General features: G+C 39.9%; 1 protein-coding gene, 1 long non-coding RNA gene and 1 pseudogene across 2 annotated transcripts; 1 reads left to right on the plus strand and 2 right to left on the minus strand.

The window, feature by feature from the left end:
- The first annotated feature begins 2541 nt into the window (after positions 1-2541).
- On the plus strand, positions 2542-4818 carry LOC103405178 (uncharacterized). The gene is made up of 2 exons (XR_524403.4): positions 2542-2789; positions 4538-4818. It is a non-coding gene; the product is annotated as an uncharacterized lncRNA (long non-coding RNA).
- A 1333-nt stretch (positions 4819-6151) lies between these two features.
- LOC103426057 (xyloglucan endotransglucosylase protein 1-like) lies at positions 6152-12965 on the minus strand (annotated as a pseudogene).
- Positions 12966-18167: 5202 nt separating this feature from the next.
- LOC103405181 (brassinosteroid-regulated protein BRU1-like) lies at positions 18168-19587 on the minus strand. Its single transcript, NM_001293979.1, is given in 3 exon segments — positions 18168-18702; positions 18927-19120; positions 19231-19587. Coding segments are annotated over 3 exon segments (885 nt in total). The 5' UTR covers positions 19516-19587; the 3' UTR covers positions 18168-18296.
- Between the last annotated feature and the right edge of the window lie 447 nt (positions 19588-20034).

Genomic DNA, 20034 nt, shown 5'->3' on the forward strand with positions numbered 1-20034 from the left:
CCCGCGAATCTCCAAGTGTTGCCGCCCTTTATGGCCATCATATTGATTCTCGCCTTGTTGGTTATGCAGATGCTGGATATCTGTCTAACCCATATAGAGCACATTCTCAAACGGGTTATGTCCTTACCGTTGGAGACACTGCTATATCTTGGAGTTCTACCAAGCAAACGCTAGTTACGACTTCGTCAAACCATGCTAAGATGCTCGCTCTACATGAAGCATCGCGTGAGTGCTTTTGGCTGAGAGAAGTTATGGAACATATTCGAAGCACTAGTGGTCTTACATCAGTCGTTAACCTTTCTACGACGATCTTTGAAGACAATGCAGCATGTATTGAGCAGTTGAAAAAAGGATACATCAAGGGAGACTAAGGGTGGGCACGGTTTGGTTCAGTGCGGTTTTGAGTGAAACCAAAACCGAAACCAAATTTTTTTACGGTTTGGTTCGGTATGGTTTTGAAGCCAAAACCGAAATGAAACCAAACCGTTTGGTTCGGTTTGGTGCGGTTTCAAATGGTTTCGGTTTGGTTTTTAAGAAAAAATGTACAATTTGCAATTTAACATATTAATAAGCATTTCCCAGTAGCAATAGGAAAAAGACATTTGTTATATAAACAATTAGCATGTTGCATGCAGTTGTGATGTTAAAATATGTTTGTGTAACAAAAGGGTGTCCCGTACAAGGTATAACATAAAACAAGTTGAATAACTTTGAATTCATTAAACATGAGCGAAACTTTCATACTATAATATGTGATATCATGCTTCAAATGAGTGGACTTCATTAGATCATTGTTTGGCTCTTGATAACAAGATTAGTCCACCCTTGTACATATATATGTGTGTGTGTGTGATGGTATAAAATAACAAAGGTCCTTCAAGTTAATAAACGAAAGAAAGTGATGAATGATGATATTCTAGTGTGGTTGTGTCCATACTAAGTGCATGGATTCTAACAAACAACCAATTAAAACATGAAATTTAATATGGACATTTAATTAAATGTTTATTAATATTTACGGTGCGGTTCGGTTTCGATGCGGTTTTCAAAAGCCAAAACCGAAACCGTTCCAAAACCGCAAAACCAAACCGTTCGGTGTGGTTCGATTTTGTTCATGTTTCGGTTCTAAGTGCCCACCCTTAAGGGAGACAACACCAAGCACATAGCGCCGAAATTCTTTTACTCATACCAACAGCAGCATCATCAGAACATTGAAGTCAAGCAAATCCGTTTCCAAGACAACCTGTCCGATCTCTTTACCAAGTCATTGCCCAAGTCTACATTTCAGAAGCTCGTCCAAGGAATCAGTATGCGTAAATTATCTGAGTTGAATTGCTTGTAGTTCTCTTATTTAGAAGTTAAGTCTAACGGGGGAGTATCTAGAAGCATACTCACATGATCTTAATGTACTATTTTTCCTATGATTAGGAGCATTTTTCCCACTGAGTTAAAGAGGTTTTAATGAGGCACCAATCCTGGGATAATCATACTCCGATGAGTTCACTACCTTTGTCCAGTTTGACGAGTGTTTTAGACATTATGCATACTTTCTTACTTTTCTCCTTAGTCTATGGGTTTTCCCCATGCCTTGGGTTTTACCATAGCAAGGTTTTTGTGAGTTTTTGCAAATGCATACTTCACTTAAATTTGAGACTCGTGATCACCCGTTATGCCGATGACTTCATCAACTATTCTACCTTATCTGCTGAAGATCTAATGCGATGGTTTGTTGAGTATTTACACACTCAAGGGAGAGTGTTGCAGTCATATATAGAATATGAATGTGATTGTGTAAATTCTAGGGAATTTGGGAATGTATCTTATATTCCCATTAGGATTAGATTACCTATTAAATGTTGTAATACTAAAGGGAAATGTTTTACCCTTCCTACTACTATAAATAAAGGCACAATGGGGTGAATCAAACACACCTCACAATTAAATCAAAAGAAAACTAATGAAAAAGACTTGAAAACTTTGAATTTTAACGATAATGACAAAATAAATGGTAAAGTGAATAATACCAGGTTTGACTTTTTAGTGTAAAAATGTGGTTTTTCGTTAAAGTGAACAGTACCGCGAGTTTTTCGTTAAAACTTCCTTAAATCAATCTATCTTCTCTCTAATAGTGGTCAACCCCCTCTCTCTCCCTCTAAACCCTAAACCGTTCAATCAAATAAGCCTACAATAATTTAATATTATTCTCATACTTATTTTTATCTCTTATTCCTATTTTCTCAGTTTTTGATAATCGAATTGAATAAATTTGTAAATAGTAATTTCCTTCAATTTATTGATGTAAAAAAGTATTTTAATTTAAAAAAATAAAAACAAACAAAGCGAATGGGTTCGAGGGAAGTTACTGTAGCTTGGACTGGACTAGTCTGAAAACCAGCCGACAAGAAAATTTGGCGGGAGGTGCAGGCAGAGAGAGAGAGAGAGAGAGAGAGAGAGAGAGGAACAGTCATAGTTAGGGAGTCCTCGTGATGCGTGCAAATCCTAAAACCCTCCTTTAAACCCACAGAATACACCACTGAATACACCGACACACTCACTCCTATATATGCATTACACACACTATGGTACGTCCAGTCTAAAGACTCTGGAGAGAGAATACTTTAGAGAGAGAGAGAGAGAGAGAGAGGGGCATCAAATCAAGGGAAACAAAAAGAAGCAATGCTGCGACTTACTGTTGCTGGAGCAGCTCCAACCCGATATCTTTCTGATGGGTCTTGTTCCTCGTACCCAAGGCACGTCTCGTCGGAAATTTGTTTCCACTCCTCAACAAGGTAAACTGATTTTATGTTTCTGTTTTTCAGTTATATATGTTTTTTGATTTGTTTAACGTTGCTGCCGTTTTGGGTTTGCATTGAATCACCCCAGACCCAAATCCCTATACTTTATTTCACACACACCCGTCCCAAATCACGATTTCGTTCCCCTTTTTTTATTTATTTTGAAATGAAAGATTGCATCTTTTGTCGTTTAGGAATTTTTATTTCAAGAAAGTTTCTCTCTTGTTCCGTATGCTGATTTGGGTGCGTATTAGGAGTCACTTTTACAAGGGATTTCCGCACGCTCTTTTTCTCCCTTGCATCCCCTTCTTTTTTATAGCCGTTGCATTCAATAAATCAAATGACAGAAACAAAGAGAGGGGTGAAGAAGGAGAAAACGGTAGTGCGAAAATCGTTTTTGTAAATCCTACCGAATGCTGGAACAATGTTGCATTTTCTAAAATCTGAATTCTTCGCGATATTCCAAGTATTACGAATCTTTGTTTGCATGGGTCAGGGTCGGTACAATCTGGCGTTGTGATTGTTAGTTTTCGTTTCATCTCATTTGATATACGAGCGGGATCGTCTAGCTGTTGCTCTCTGGAGTTATTGTTTGAGAGGCAGATAAATTGTATACACTTCACAAGGCACAAAAACAAGTGTTGTGTAAAGCTAATGAGCGAAATGCCAAATGTGGTAGTGGCTCCTTTGTTTTTCGATTCAAAACTTTGACTCTAGTTAGTGTCCGAGTGATTTCCAAACACGGTGAGGAGCAGTGGAAATTAGTATCTGCACCGAGCGCATCTGACGATACAAATAGTTCTGTAACATTGGGAGCGAAGAGAAAATCACTGTTAAGACTAGAATTACTTGTGTTGGTGATAATAGCAATGGGGACTAAATGCGTCCTTGCTCAGGCATGTCAAGAAGTGCTGCTGTTTTGCTCTTTCCCGTAGGCAGGCTTACAGTCTTGATTTTTTATGATGGACTGTGGTTTGGTAGATAAATAGTTGCAAGAAGTGCTGTTGTTTTGTCTCTTTCCCGTAGGTGGTCCTTGGCACTGGAAAATGGCATTGGATCATAAATTTAATTTTGGATTAAAAGGCCTGTGAGGTTTCAAGCGAAACAGAAGGTTGAGGCTGGAAATAAAGGATCGTCTCAGTGGTGAGGTCCTTGTTTAATCTTGACTAAGTTTTGTCAGGCTTCAGTCATTGCTTCTCTGTTGGGACTACTATTTTACTATTCCGGATGTCCCAACACCAGAAGCAATTTTGCTTTATTTATGTTTTTGAAGATATCGATAGCTGATGGAGATGAAGGAAAGGAAGAAGAGGTTAAGTCTACAAGGGCTACGCTTAAATTTCGTAAAGTTACGGCGGGAATTTCACGTTATGGTTCTTCTTATGCCAGTCTCACTTCCTCTTTTCTCATTGTGTGATTATATGGTTTGTAAGGGAGTGCGAAATGTTAGGCTTTAAGTCATGATTATTGAAACTTATGAAGAACTAAATTAAATGTTCCGCCAAGGTTACTTGTGAATAATGAATTGTGAGTAAGAAACTATAAATCTCAGAGTAATTTCATGAAACAAACATGCGGTAGTTATGTTTTAGAGTTTATGATTATCTGCAAGGGATCATCGTTCCCCTCTTAAGTCTGGATGAAAAGTTACGTTTGAAGCATATGCATTTTGGGCCGCTGAAGGGGCTGCAGATTGTAATTGAAAATTTTCTCTTATTCATTTCTTTTGTCTTCAATGGCAGAGGGAGCAGTGATGCTTGCTTGATGGACTTTGCACCGTTCAAGTTTCATGCAAGGGTGAACTCACCGTTCTGCACATTGCTGCTGGAGTACATTAACCGATAAGCAGTGTGTGGAGTAGGGAATGAAGCTATTGGTCCGTTGAGCATTTAAAAAATGTTCCAACTTGATGATATCTCTTGTGCAAGAATTCACAGATCTTGACATATAGGCTGATTCTGTAACTGTATCTGCTAAGCTTGATCTAATTCATTGCGAAGAAATCTTTAATTTAATTTTCCCATTCAGCGTTGTCTTTTGCTTTAAGTTGGAATAGTTCTTTTCAGTGCCGGCCAAGAAAGTTTCGTTTCGATTTCTTTTTGCGGTGAGATGTCTTGTAAATCATGAAATAGGATTGTTAAACCCTGTTTTTTTTTTCTTTTCTTTTTTCGAAAATAAAAAACCCGGGAGATCCTAATTTGGAAGATGAGGACTGGAAACGCTCGAGCAGTCTAACAGATTTAAGTTGAAACAGAAAGGAAGGAGCAGGAGAAAGCAGAAAAATTACAGACTGGTAACTGGCATTTAAGTTCATGCTTAGTCATGGAACAGTTAATCTTCTGAAGGCAGAAGCAAAAGCATATTTATATGGTCAAAGGATGACATGTTTTAGTTTTCGTTACATAAATAAGCTTACAGAAAGGATGTAGGATTGGAAGAGAACTGTAGAAGTTGAAGTTTGGAGCCATTTTATGCACAAGCAGAAGCCCCTTTGGAAGTTTAGTCGTTGATGACTGTGCAGGTCAAACCCTCAATTGTTAAAAGCTGGAACTATTAGCATAATTTTCTTTGCAGGTTTGCTGCTGATGTATGTGGTCCTCCCTGCTGCTTGCACTGGAAACTCGTGAGTTTATTTAGACCTGGTTTGGTCTTTAGGTATAGAACTCCCCACAAATAGGTATCGCACTTGCAGATCTGTGTGAGTCGAAACTAAGGCCTCCAACCACGTGAAGACAATCTAGCTACATCGTTTGTGGATCATAAATGTCATTGACGATGTGTTTACATAAGGAGAATGAGAACGTGGAGATGGGAGATTTTGGTCAATTGTAAACAGTTATAATGTGAATCAATTTTATTTTCATTCCGATTCCTGATAGTTAATAAACAATTTAATGGGAATGTCTGATTCCAATTCATGCTTACTCCGATTCCTGCTTACTCTGATTCTTAGCTAGTAAACATGCCCATAATGCATGAGATAGCTACTTTCAAGTTTCAATGTCTGTTTCTAAAATTTCACAAAAGTTTCCCATAAAGAATAAAAAAAAAACAAATGGGGAAGAAGAAAATAACAATTAATTTGATGTTATAGTTTACATAATTAGCACAGAGACAGAATATTTTCACATTTACAAACAAGCGGACATGAATTCATGATTATACCCATATAGGCATGAAGAAGTTGGCTATTTATCCAACATCATGCCTACTTATGTTCAAAGTCGTTTTACGAACTAACAATTTGGTTTCATGAATCTACTCACAATTGACTTGTTATTGTCGTTGAAGGAGGAGAGTTCGGTGGTAAAAAGGCTATGACTCGCTGCAGAAAGGGTGGAAATTAATTTGCCTACCGCAGAAATTAAACTCACTTGTACCAGATTACGTTGTGCCACCACAACGGAGAGGGCCAGCTACAACGATCTAGGTATTGAACTCACCTACAGTATGTTTATATCTTACTTACATTCTTGTTTGTTGAACATTAGACATCCTCCAAACCATCGGAGATAAACTTACTATGTCATTTGTGGATAATATATGTCAAAAGAATGCATGGGATGTGCGATCATTTGGCATCTGGTTTCCCTAGAAGCCTTAGATCCTTGAATGCTTGCATTCACGAGGGAGACCTTTGGTGAACTTAATACGGTCAGTGCAGTAGTCATAGACCATGAACTTGTGCTGCACCCATCGAAGCCTATTTCATTCTGCAGCATTGAGCCCTTGGTTTTGTTGATGTTTAAGCCTTGCAGCTGCCTTGTATTTTGGTGTGTTCTGTTTCATTGTAATTCAATGTCTCTTTTCTCTCTTAGTTTTGAAATGTAAGGCTGAGATTAAATCAAAGCTAATAGGCTAAATATATGTGTGTCTCATGGTATCACATCTCACGGACATGTGAGCATGTAAAACACACGTGAGTTTGTGTAATGGGAATGGTAGTGCGCCCTCAAACGGCTATACCTTCCCCACTCTATGTTTGTAGCCAATTAATCATTTCAGTCATAGCTGAATGAAATCAGAAAATACACAGAGCTCTTCATCTTCCTGGCATCTCCATTTTTCTTTTGTGTTCTTGATAGAAATCAAAATATTATTGATTTCTTCTTGTTTTTTGTACTCTGCAATTCCATAGAACGCTAACATGGCCTCAGAGCCTGGTTCATCGTTTTAATCTGGGCGTGAATCTGTGTTTTCTGGGTTCTTCAGTGAATCGCTGAAGAATCGAGTTTCTCAAATCTTCAAATCGAAGATCTGTGTCTAACATGGCTGGATCAATGAGTTCTGAACTTCGTACTCCCATTTTCAATGGCGAGAACTATGAATTCTGGAATATCAGAATGCGAACCATTCTCAGGTCTCATGGACTTTGGGATCTTGTAGAGACTGGGTTTACTATCCCAGAGTCATCGACTGTGGTTGAGATAGCTGATGAAAAGAAGGAGAAGGATGCAGCTACTCAAATGTCAACAAACGTTGCGGAGATCATAATGAAGGATGCTAAGGCCCTTGGGTTGATTCAAGGAGCTGTGTCTGATCAAATTTTTCCCAGGATTTCTAATGAAGAAACCTCCAAAGGAGCTTGGGATATCCTACAACAAGAATTCAGAGGTGATAAACAGGTTAGAAATGTGAAATTACAAGGTTTACGTAGAGAGTTTGAGTATACTAGGATGAGAGATGATGAATCTTTGTCTGCATATCTTACTAAACTGTTTGACATCATGAATCAAATGAGGAGTTATGGTGAAGAACTATCTAGGGAGAGGGTTGTTCAAAAATTACTTATAAGCTTGCCTAGAAGTTATGACTCTATCTGTGCTGTGATTGAACACTCAAAGGATATTGAAACACTTGAAATCCAAGAAGTGGTTGCTTCTCTGAAGGGTTATGAACAAAGGCTTGATATGCATACTGATCATTCCACTGAAAAGGCATTTGCTAGCCTAAATGTTGGGTCTAAGTTTCAAAAACCCAGTGGGTTCTCTAGTACTCAGAAATCAGGGAAAAGTTGGAAGAACAAAGGGAAAAAGTGGGATACTAAGCCTAATTTTATCTCTAAGCAGAATAATTCTCATGATTTGAACAAAACAGCTTGCAAACATTGTGATAAACTGCACTATGGAAAGTGCTGGTTTGAAGGAAAATCTAAATGCACAAATTGCAATAAATTTGGTCATGAAGTCAGAAACTGTAATGGGAACAAAGTGGTGCAGAAGGCTAACTATGCAAATCAAGTTGATGATATGGGAACATTATTTTTTGCTTGCAACTCTGTGTCTCAGGTGAAGGTCAATAACACTTGGTATATTGACAGTGGTTGTAGCAACCACATGACAGGAAATGAAAGCTTGCTGGTGAATGTGAGTAGAAATCTGAATGCAAAAGTAAAAATGGGAACTGGTGAAGTTGTGAGTGTAGCAGGAATAGGCACACTAGTCATTGAAACCAAGATGGGAAGAAAGCACATACAAGAAGTAATGCTAGTGCCTGGTTTGGACGAAAATCTTCTAAGTGTGGGGCAAATGTTGGAACATGGTTACTATCTGCTATTTGGTGGTAATGCAGTTTGTATTTTTGATAGCTGGAACTTGAATGGACTGGTTGCTAAGGTTCAAATGACTAGCAACAGATGCTTTCCTTTAACAATGATGCCTGCCACACCACTAGCATTAAAAGCTAGTGTATCTCATTGCATTCAGATTTGGCACAAGAGGTTAGGGCACTTAAACACAAGGAGTTTGCTGCAACTCAGGGAGCAAGAAATGGTTCATGGGCTACCTCACTTGGAAAATTCCAAGAATGTCTGTGAAGGGTGTATGCTTGGCAAGCAACATAGAGATGAGTTTCCAAGAGAATCTGCTTGGAGAGCTAAATTTCCACTTGAATTGATACATACTGACATCTGTGGTCCAATGCAAATTGCCTCAAATGCTGGAAACAAGTACTTCATTCTGTTCACTGATGATTGTACGAGAATGACATGGGTCTACTTTCTGAGGTACAAATCCGAGGCATTGGAGTATTTCAAAAGGTTCAAAGCAATGACAGAATTGCAGTGTGGGTACAAAATCAAGTATCTAAGAAGTGATAGAGGTGGTGAGTTCTTGTCTTCTGAATTCAGTGACTATTGCAATGTTTCTGGGATTCAAAGGCAACTAACCATGTCATACACACCACAACAGAATGGTGTGTCAGAAAGAAAGAATAGAACTGTGGTGGAGATGGCAAAATCTATGTTACATGAAAAGGGCATGCCATACCAGTTTTGGGCAGAAGCTGTGCACACTGCAGTGTATCTCCTCAATAGATGTCCCACTAAGGCTTTGGATAAAAAGACTCCTTTTGAATCCTATAGTGGAAGAAAACCTGGAATTGCACACTTGAAGATTTTTGGGTCAGTATGCTATGTTCATGTTCCCATGAATTTAAGACACAAACTTGAGTGCAACAGTCACAAATGTGTGTTTGTGGGTTATGGAACCAGTGAGAAAGGATACAGATTATTTGATCCTATCACTAGTAAGATTATATTGTCTAGAGATGTAGTATTTGATGAGAGTGCTAGATGGGATTGGGATTACAGCTCTGGAAAACAGTCCAGTGTATCGATCACTACTGATATGGCAGAATCTGATCTAACTCAAGGATCAAATGTTCAAGATGGCAGTGTATTCCCTGAAGTTATTTCTGATACTTCACTAGATGATTTGAATACTAATGCTGATGATCCAAGCTCAAACATTGATCTATCACAGAGCTATGATTCTACTCCAAAGAAATGGAGATCCTTAAATGAAGTCATTGCACAGTGTAATGTATGCATTATGGAACCCGAGAATTATGAAAAGGCTGCCCTAGATTTGTCTTGGATGAAAGCTATGCAAGCTGAGCTAGACATGATTGAGAAGAATAATACATGGATGCTGGTAGATAGACCATCTAGCAAACCTGTGATAGGTGTGAAGTGGGTATACAAAACAAAACTGAACCTTGATGGAAGCATTCAGAAAAACAAAGCTAGACTGGTTGCAAAAGGTTATTCACAGAAGCCAGGCATTGACTTTAATGAGACCTTTGCACCAGTTGCTAGGCTTGACACCATAAAGACTTTGATCGCACTTGCAGCTCAGAAAGAATGGCAACTATTCCAGTTAGATGTAAAATCTGCATTCCTTAATGGTGTACTCAAAGAGGAAGTTTATGTTGATCAGCCTCAAGGATTTGTCATACAAGGCAAGGAGGATAAAGTGTATAAGTTGAGTAAGGCATTATATGGCCTTAAACAAGCTCCAAGAGCTTGGTATGATGAAATTGATTCTTACTTCACCAAGGCAGGTTTTAAAAGAAGTCCTAATGAAGCCACCTTATATACTAAGGTTGAAAAGTCAGGGATTCTCATAGTCTCTGTCTATGTAGATGATATTGTGTACACTGGAAGCAGTGACACAATGCTTGACAGATTCAAAAACGACATGATGCAGCATTATGAAATGACTGATTTGGGATTGCTACATCATTTTCTTGGTATGGGAATTGTTCAAACCAAGAAAAGCATCTTCATACATCAGAAGAAATATGCAATGAAACTGCTGGAGAAGTTTGGACTACAAGGTTGTAAGTCTGTGGTAACACCACTGGCAGCAAATGAAAGGTTATGCAAGAATGATGGAAGTGAAGCTGCAGATGAGTCAGAATACAGAAAATTGGTGGGAAGTCTTCTGTATCTTACTGCCACTAGACCAGATATAATGTTTGGTACTAGTCTCTTGGCAAGATTCATGCATGGTCCAACTAAGAAACATATGGGAACAGCAAGAAGGGTACTGAGATACATTCAAGGTACTATGGATTTTGGCATTGAATATGTAAAAGGAAAGTCAGCAGTTCTTATTGGATATTGTGACAGTGACTGGGCTGGGAGTATAGATGACATGAAAAGTACATCAGGGTATGCCTTCAATCTTGGCTCAGGTGTGTTATCTTGGGCATCAGTTAAACAAAACACAGTGGCATTATCCACTGCAGAAGCAGAATATGTAAGTGCTGCTGAAGCAACATCTCAGGACAAATGGTTAAGATTTGTATTGGAAGACTTCGGGGAAGAACAAGTTGAACCTACTGTGCTAATATGTGATAACACTTCAGCAATAGCTATTGCCAAGAATCCTGTGTTTCATCAGAAAACAAGACATATTAGCAGGAAATTTCATTTCATCAGAGATGCAATACAAGAGAATGAGATTGAACTTGTTTATTGCAAATCTGAAGAACAAATGGCAGATATTCTGACAAAGGCACTACCAAAGGAGAAGTTCAACTATTTCAGAGGAATGCTAGGAGTAAAGTCAGCTGCTAGCTTAGAGGAGAGTGTTGATGTTTAAGCCTTGCAGCTGCCTTGTATTTTGGTGTGTTCTGTTTCATTGTAATTCAATGTCTCTTTTCTCTCTTAGTTTTGAAATGTAAGGCTGAGATTAAATCAAAGCTAATAGGCTAAATATATGTGTGTCTCATGGTATCACATCTCACGGACATGTGAGCATGTAAAACACACGTGAGTTTGTGTAATGGGAATGGTAGTGCGCCCTCAAACGGCTATACCTTCCCCACTCTATGTTTGTAGCCAATTAATCATTTCAGTCATAGCTGAATGAAATCAGAAAATACACAGAGCTCTTCATCTTCCTAGCATCTCCATTTTTCTTTTGTGTTCTTGATAGAAATCAAAATATTATTGATTTCTTCTTGTTTTTTGTACTCTGCAATTCCATAGAACGCTAACAGGTTTGCCCATGAAGCACCATCCGCTGACCTATTGGTAGATGTGGAGGCACAAGATGGTCCTTATGACCCAAGGCAAGCGTTTATGTTGAGGTTTCTGTAAGAGGCAGTGAAAGGAGCTAGGCTCCAGTCAGTCCTCACATGCCCACCTTGTGTTGCCCAGTGATCGGCATTCCAAAAAGTTGCATAAATCCTCATGGGTTGGTTTTTAGGGAATGGAAGACCAATTGATTCCAAGTTGTTGAACACTCTAATTGGACTATTATCCACCAAGAATCTGCGTAATAGTATGTGTTCAAGGTGAGTACGATGAAAATATTGGTAAAGATTGTCTTCTTCCTTGTACCAACGAACTGTACTTTGTAATCTCAAGTGTAGGAAAGAATTGTAGATCGGTATTTGGTACCACCAATTAAAATTTACAATGTTGTCAAGTTTATGGTACATGTCGGTGAGTGCTACTTACATAATGCGCTTGGTGTTCCAAACAACGGAGTATGTGTGGAAGTCCTGAGTGGGATCGAACCATACGCGGAATTGTTGTTCCTTGAGCCCTTGTCCTTGGGCGTAGACATTAGTATGGATAGTGTAGGGTTCCCCAGTTGAGTTGCCCAGAAACTCAAAGTCAATCTCATCATGATTTGAACCCGAGGAAGATAACTGCCTATGCATGCATGCATATGTTTCAACAATTAGCAATGCGTATTCAATATTTATGGAAATAATACCGATAAAATTAATTAGAGCTAGAGATTGAGAATTGTTACACAAAATGTGGTGACAGTACCAGCTGAGTTTCCAGGTTGCAACTTGATTTGCATATCAAACCTTCCAAATAAGTACTCATTCTTGGATTTGAAACCTGCTCCAGAGGATTTGTCAAGGGAGAGGGTGACAAGTTGTCCATTTTCGAGTACCTTGGCAAGTTGATCGCCGAACATAACCTCAAAGTCTTGATAGAAATTATCGGCTGAGGCAACCACAGCCACCAGAGAAATTGTGATCAAAGAAAGAAAAAACATCATCGACACCTTAGAAGAAGACATTTTTATTTGAAGAATTTTTTATAGGATTTAAAAATAAAATTGAAATTTGTTAGGAGGATAATTTCGAAACAAGACCTTGAAAACTTCTCAGAAACAGAAAATGAGGAAATGTTGTTTACAAAAGTACTTGAATTTTTTTCTAGATTTTAACTTTAAAAAGTAAAACTAAGAATACAATCTAAATTAATCTTCAGATTGTATCTCAATTTGTGAAAATTGTTTCCGAATCACAGAATGTTGTTTATATGTTGTGGGCAGATCAGTGGTGTGCTGCGTTTGAATAGATCATGCTGTTCTTAGAATATTGAGATTGAATTGTTCAATGTGGTTTCCCTTTGCAAATTGGAATTGTGGCCATGCCACAAACTAGCAACATATTTTTTGGATGATGCCGTTGTAATCAGTCTACGTAACTTCACCATAAATGTTGTTCTTATGACTATATTTAGGATACTAATTAGTAACAGTTATGATCTTCATTACGAGATAATGCAAACACCGTTGACAGATTAATTAAAGAGGTTCGACATAGAGTCAACTAAGACTCGTAAAAAATTTGGAATGACACAACATGACTCAATTGCAACAACAATAACAACAACAACAAAGCCTTTTCCCACTAAGTGGGGTCGGCTATATGAATCCTAGAACGCCATTGCGCTCAGTTTTGTGTCATGTCCTCCGTTAGATCCAAGTACTCTAAGTCTTTTCTTAGGGTCTCTTCCAAAGTTTTCCTAGGTCTTCCTCTACCCCTTCGGCCCTGAACCTCTGTCCCGTAGTCACATCTTCGAACCGGAGCGTCAGTAGGCCTTCTTTGCACATGTCCAAACCACCGTAACCGATTTTCTCTCATTTTTCCTTCAATTTCGGCTACTCCTACTTTACCTCGGATATCCTCATTCATAATCTTATCCTTTCTCGTGTGCCCACACATCCAACGAAGCATCCTCATCTCCACTACACCTACGTGTTAATGCTTCACCGCCCAACATTCTGTGCCATACAGCATCGCCGGCCTTATTGCCGTCCTATAAAATTTTCCCTTGAGCTTCAGTGGCCTACGACGGTCACACAACACGCCGGATGCACTTTTCCACTTCATCCATCCAGCTTGTATTCTATGGGTGAGATCTCCATCAAATTCTCCGTTCTTTTGCAAGATAGATCCTAGGTAGCGAAAACGGTCGCTCTTTGGTATTTCCTAATCTCCGATCCTCACCCCTAACTCATTTTGGCCTCCGTTTGCACTGAACTTGCACTCCATATATTCTGTCTTTGATCGGCTTAGGCGAAGACCTTTAGATTCTAACACTTCTCTTTAAAGGTTAAGCTTCGCGTTTACCCCTTCATGCGTTTCATCTATCAACACTATATCATTTGCGAAAAACATACACCAAAGAATATCATCTTAAATATTAAGTTTGTGATCTTAGCTAGATTGCTCCGGTCATTAGTGTGGATAAGTATGTAAATGGATAGAGACAGGAAGCAAACACAAGATGTACGTGGTTCATCCAGATTGGCTACGTCCACGGAGTAAAGGAGTTCTCATTAATTGTGAAGGGTTTACACAGTACATAGGTTCAAGCTCTCCTTTAGTGAGTACAAGTGAATGATTTAGTACAAATGACATTAGGAAATATTATGGGAGAATGATCTCGTAATCACGAAACTTTTAAGTACCGAAGTGTGGTATCGTCTTCACTTGCCTTATTTGTCTCATAGGTAGATGTGGCATCTTCTTTGGAAGTACTCTTCCTCCCTCCAGGGGTGGTATCTTTAACTGGTGGAGATGCACAAGGTAATGTATCAATTTCACTTGACGCTTACTTGTAGTTTCAGGCTTGGTCAAGCGCGATACAAACCATGTAGTAGGAGTCTCCCAAGTCGCCGAGCTAGGGGATCTGTTGAAAGAGGTGATAGACAAGGTAAGCAATCAGAGCTCCAAGCAATCAGTCCCAGATTAAAAGTTTGATTTCGAGTTTTGGCTGATTGTTATCCTTCTCCTTATCTTGCAGGCAGCATGAAGGATAAAGAGAAGAAAAGGAGAAAATGTGATATGAGATACTTTTGCTTTTGAAGAAGTAACTTTCCACAGGCTTATTCTTGAACTGGGCTGGAGGGTTTTCTGGTTTCCTCCAGAGTATAAGGCCGACTGAAGAATTTGAGGGTCAAAACAAGTCTATCAAATCTAGAGTACGTTCGAACCTGCTGATATGGGATACTTTTGCTGTTGACAAAGTAGTGGATGTATCGGCACGTGTTCTGTTGCGCTTGTCTCCACATGCTTCCTTGTATCCTTCTCACTTGCCCTATTTGTTCCTTAGGCAGATGTGGTATCTTCTCAAGAAGCATAAGATGTTGAAGATGAGTACTCAAGAGCAATGCCAGGTAAGTAATCAGGTAAGGGGTTCCAGGCAGTCAGTTCCGGACTGGAAGCTTGATTCCAAGTGCTGACTGATTGCTCTCTTTCTCCTTGTCTTGCAGGTAAGAATAAGGCCATAGGAAAAGACAGGGAAAAAGCATGATATGGGATACTCTTGCTTTTAACCCTGATGATATGATATATTCTTGCTCTGGTGTAGCTTGTTTGCAGAGGTATTCTCGGGGGAAAAGAAAGCTGAGTATTTCGAGAGGCTTCGTGGGGAGTGCCCTGTCAGATATGAGGAAGGGTTGAGCATTTTTGCAGGTCTGCCTGTCCGTTGAGGATGGAGGTCGACATATATAGGAGTCTTCTTAACAACAAGGAGTAATGCTATTCTTTTACCCTGCTTGGTCATAGCACGGTAGTGGGAGCTGCCAGCTTCACGTGTTTTAACTCTGTTAGAGCACTTTGAAAAAGTGGTCTGTGGTATCTGGAAAGCTGATGTTACGTGTGAAGATTACAGACAAGCTTTATCCAAGAAGATCTGGCTCTCGAAGTTGAGAAAGCGGTGTGAGGATTACAGACAAGCTTTATCTAAGGGGCTCTCGAAGTTGAGAAAGTGGTGCCTCTTCGGTTTTCGAACAAGTAATCCTGTCGGGGATCTGTCTCTCGAGATTCGGAGAACGGTGCCTCTTCGATGTTTGAGAAAGCAATCCTGCTAGGAGTCTGGCTCTCGAGATTAGGAAAGCGGTGTCTCGTCGCTTTTTGAGAAAGTAATCATGTTGGGAGTCTGACTCTCGAGATTCGGAGGGCGGTGCCTCTTCGATCTTGAAGCAAGCAATCTTGTTGGGAGTGTTTTCTCGAATGTAAGTAAAGGTTATGCCTGTTTGCTAGTTTACCTTGCCACGGAGCACAGAGGTTGACACACAAGGACTTTCCAATTATCCAGCAGTGGTCCTGTTCCTTTACCCTTGTGGGTAATAATATGGTAGCTAGACCTTCAAAATTTATGTGTCTAAACTTTGTTAGTGCTGTTTCTTTGCTATTCTTTTACCCTTCTTGGTCATAGCGATGTAATGGGAGCTGCAAGCTTCACGTGTCTAAACTTTGTCAGAGATTTTTGGCAAAGTTATCTGTGGTACCCATGAGCTGATGTTGCGTGTGGAAAGTGGATGATTGAACAGTAACATTCACGTGCTTTCTACTTCACCAGAAATCTTCGACAGAATGCCTGTAATTTTCGCAAAGTTGAGTGTGCATGTGACAGGTGCTGACAAGGCTGAAAAAGCAGGTGCCTTTTCGATTTCTGAGATCGACCCTCGTGGTCTCTGAGCAGCCCAACTTTTGAGAAAGCAAGCGCCTCTTCGATTTCTGCGATCGACCTTCGTGGTATTTGAGCAGCCCAGCTTTTGAGAAAGCAAGCGCCTCTTCGATTTCTACGATCGACCTTCGTGGTCTTTGAGCAGCCCAGCTTTTGAGAAAGCAAACGTCTCTTCGTTTCCTGAGATTGGCCCTCGTGGTCTCTGAGCAGCCCAGCTTTTGAGAAAGCAAACGCCTTTTCGATTTCTGAGCAGGCGCCTCTTCGATTTCTGAAGCTCCATCGAGTGCAGATTTTTATAGAGGCTGGTATTAAGTTCCAAAGCACACTTGAATCTCCACCAGTAGAAGCTCTATTCTTGCATTTCTAAGATCTTGATTTATCCGACCTCTTCTCTCTTCAATACCTTTGAAAATGTCTGGCCCATCCGACCGTCGTTTTGACTTGAACCTTGTTGAAGAGGCAGCCACGCCTTCTCCAGACAACATATGGCGCCCATCCTTCTTATCCCCTACTGGTCCTCTTACCGTTGGGGATTCCGTGATGAAAAATGATATGACCGCTGCGGTGGTGGCCAGGAACCTTCTCACTCCCAAAGATAACAGACTACTTTCCAAACGGTCTGATGAGTTGGCTGTTAAGGATTCTCTGGCTCTCAGTGTTCAGTGTGCAGGTTCTGTGTCTAATATGGCCCAACGCCTATTTGCTCGAACCTGCCAAGTTGAATCATTGGCAGCTGAAGTGATGAGTCTCAAACAGGAGATTAGAGGGCTCAAGCATGAGAATAAACAGTTGCACTGGCTCGCACATGACTATGCTACAAACATGAAGAGGAAGCTTGACTAGATGAAGGAATCTGATGGTCAGATTTTACATGATCATCAGAGGTTTGTGGGTTTGTTCCAAATGCATTTATTGCCTTCGTCTTCTGGGGCTGTACCGCGTAATGAAACTCCAAATGATCAACCTCCGATGCCTCCTCCTTCTAAGGTGCTGTCCAGTACTGAGGCTCCGAATGATCCCCCTCCGGTGCCTTCTCTTTCTGGGGCTCTACCGACTGCTGAGGCTTCTCCTAAGCAACCTTTGTGAAGGCTTCCTCTTGTTTGTTTATTTTGACTCATGTATATGTACATATTTGTAACTTATTGGAGATATCAATAAATAAGCTTTGTTTCATTTCAACGTATTATGTTAAATACACCAAAGCCTTCTTCGCTAAGTTCTTTGAATTTTTCTTTTGTTGAAGCTTGTATGTTAAAGCTTTGTGAGTGGAGCATGTAGGTTGAGGTAGTGTTCCCTTAATTTCCCGAGTGGGGAAAACTTCTTGATTTGAGACTTGAAAAAATCCAAGTCACTGAGTGGGGTCGGCTATATGAATCTTAGAACGCCATTGTGCTCGATCCTGTGTTATGTCCTCTGTTAGATCCAAGTACTCTAAGTCTTTTCTTAGAGTCTCTTCCAAAGTTTTCCTAGGTCTTCCTCTACCCCTTCGGCCCTGAACCTCTGTCTCGTAGTCGCATCTTCTAACCGGAGCGTCAGTAGGCCTTCTTTGCACATGTCCAAACCACCGTAACCGATTTTCTCTCAGCTTTCCTTCAATTTCGGCTACTCCTGCTTTACCTCGGATATCCTCATTCCTAATCTTATCCTTTCTCGTGTGCCCACACATCCAACGAAGCATCCTCATCTCCGCTACACCCATTTTGTGTACGTGTTGATACTTCACCGCCCAACATTCTGTGCATGACTCAATTGCAACACGAAATTAAAATTCTACTAAGATGATTTAACAATGAAGTGCTTTATTGCAGAATCTCAATTAAGCTTACGATGAAAGAATACAACCATGGGACAGTAATGTCACATTACAAAATCTTTATTTGCAGAAGGAAAAAGGAGTGCTTCATAAAATGAAGCTAATTACACAAAAGAATGAATGCTGCGTACATGCAAAAGAGGGAACATGTGATGGCACTATATCTGGATCTTTAGAACCTTGATCTTCTGCATTCAGCTGGGAGGCCTTGTGGGAAACGTTTAAGGTCATTGCAGTAGTTGTAGATCATGAACTTTTGTTGCACCCATCGAAGCCGGTTTCGGCCTGCTGCATCAAGACCTTGAGTCTGCCATGCACTGTCTCCTACTGAATTGGTAGATGCAGTGGAGGCACATGAGGATGATGAATCAGCAGTACAAGCATTGGCCTTGAAGTTTCTGTAAGAGGCAGTGAAAGGAGCTTTGGTCCAGTCTGTCTTGACAAGGCCACCTCTTGTTGCCCAGTCATCTGCATTCCACAAGCTTGAGTAAATCCTCATGGGCTGGTTTTTAGGGAATGGGACTCCAACTGATTCCAGGTTGTTGAACACTCTGATTGGAATGTTGTCCACCAAGAATCTGCACAACATTAATTTGTATATGTATTTAGTTAGTTTTTATTCAGTAGCTAGTTAGAACATTGCTTGGCACATGTTACTTATTCATTTCTCATATTGTGATTTGTCTGCAGGGAGGAATGACTTCGTACTTGTACGACCCAAGCATTTTCCGGTTAATTATATATGAGAAACTTTAAATGAAAATAAATGAATTAACTGTAGGTGTGAAAGTTGCAAACTTACATAATGCGTTGGGAGTTCCATACAATGGAGTAAGTGTGGAAGGCATTTGTGGGATCAAACCAAAGTTGAAACTGCTGTTCTCTGTTCCCTTTTCCTTGGCTGAACACATTGGTATGGAGAGTGTAGGGATCTCCAGATACATTTCCCAAAAACTCAAAGTCGATTTCATCATGAGTTGGACCTTCAGAGGATAACTGCAAAGTTGCATTTGGTTTCATAAATTAGCAAATAAATTATACAATATATATCTATAGAATTACAAAGGATACAAACTAGGAGGATATGTAGTAGTAGTACTACTTACATAGTAGGCAGTGACGGTTCCAGCCGAATTCCCAGCGACCAACTTGATCTGCATATCAATCCTTCCAAATAAGTACTCATTTTTGGACTTGAAACCAGACCCTGAAGCCTGGTCAAGGTTGAGCGTGAGAAGCTGTCCTCCATTGAGTATCTTGGCACGTCCATCGCCAAATGTAACGTCAAAGTCTTGGTAGAAATTACCAGCTGAGGCAGCCATGAGCATCAGAGAAGTTGTGAACAAAAAAAGAAAAAGCACCATATTCACTGGGAGCTTGCAAGAACACATTCTGATGAATGTAGTGTGGATACTGTAGACAGACAGACGTAGCAAGAGAATAATGAGCTTCAAGAAGAAATGAGGGTGTGTGTTTGAAGCTATAATTCGAGCTCTGAAGTCCTTTTATATAACCAGTATGCCGCGTCGAATAGATAGCTGGCGTAATAAAAAAAGTAAAGCTCAAAACTGGCAGTAGGGTTTGCAAATAATTACTTATATGCTTCTAGCTTTATTTCAGACTTTGAGTGCGGCGGGCCGCGGTGCCACAGGAATTGACTACTCGCATTGCCAAACTCAATAATATATATATATATATATATATATATGTATATGTATGTATGTATGTATGTTTGTATGTATATGTATGTGTGCATGTGTATATATGTGTATATGTTGCTGGCTGGAGACAGGTACGTAGACGATAGAGGATTAAAAGAGAGTCAGGAAGCCGCATGGAAGCCAGACGTTTGTTATGTGAAAGGGAGAGTTGAGGTTGTGAAGCATTTTTAATTGGTTATTGTGGTGCTA

This window comes from Malus domestica, chromosome 17, assembly GCF_042453785.1.
Source record: "Malus domestica chromosome 17, GDT2T_hap1".
Taxonomy (NCBI): Eukaryota; Viridiplantae; Streptophyta; class Magnoliopsida; order Rosales; family Rosaceae; genus Malus; species Malus domestica.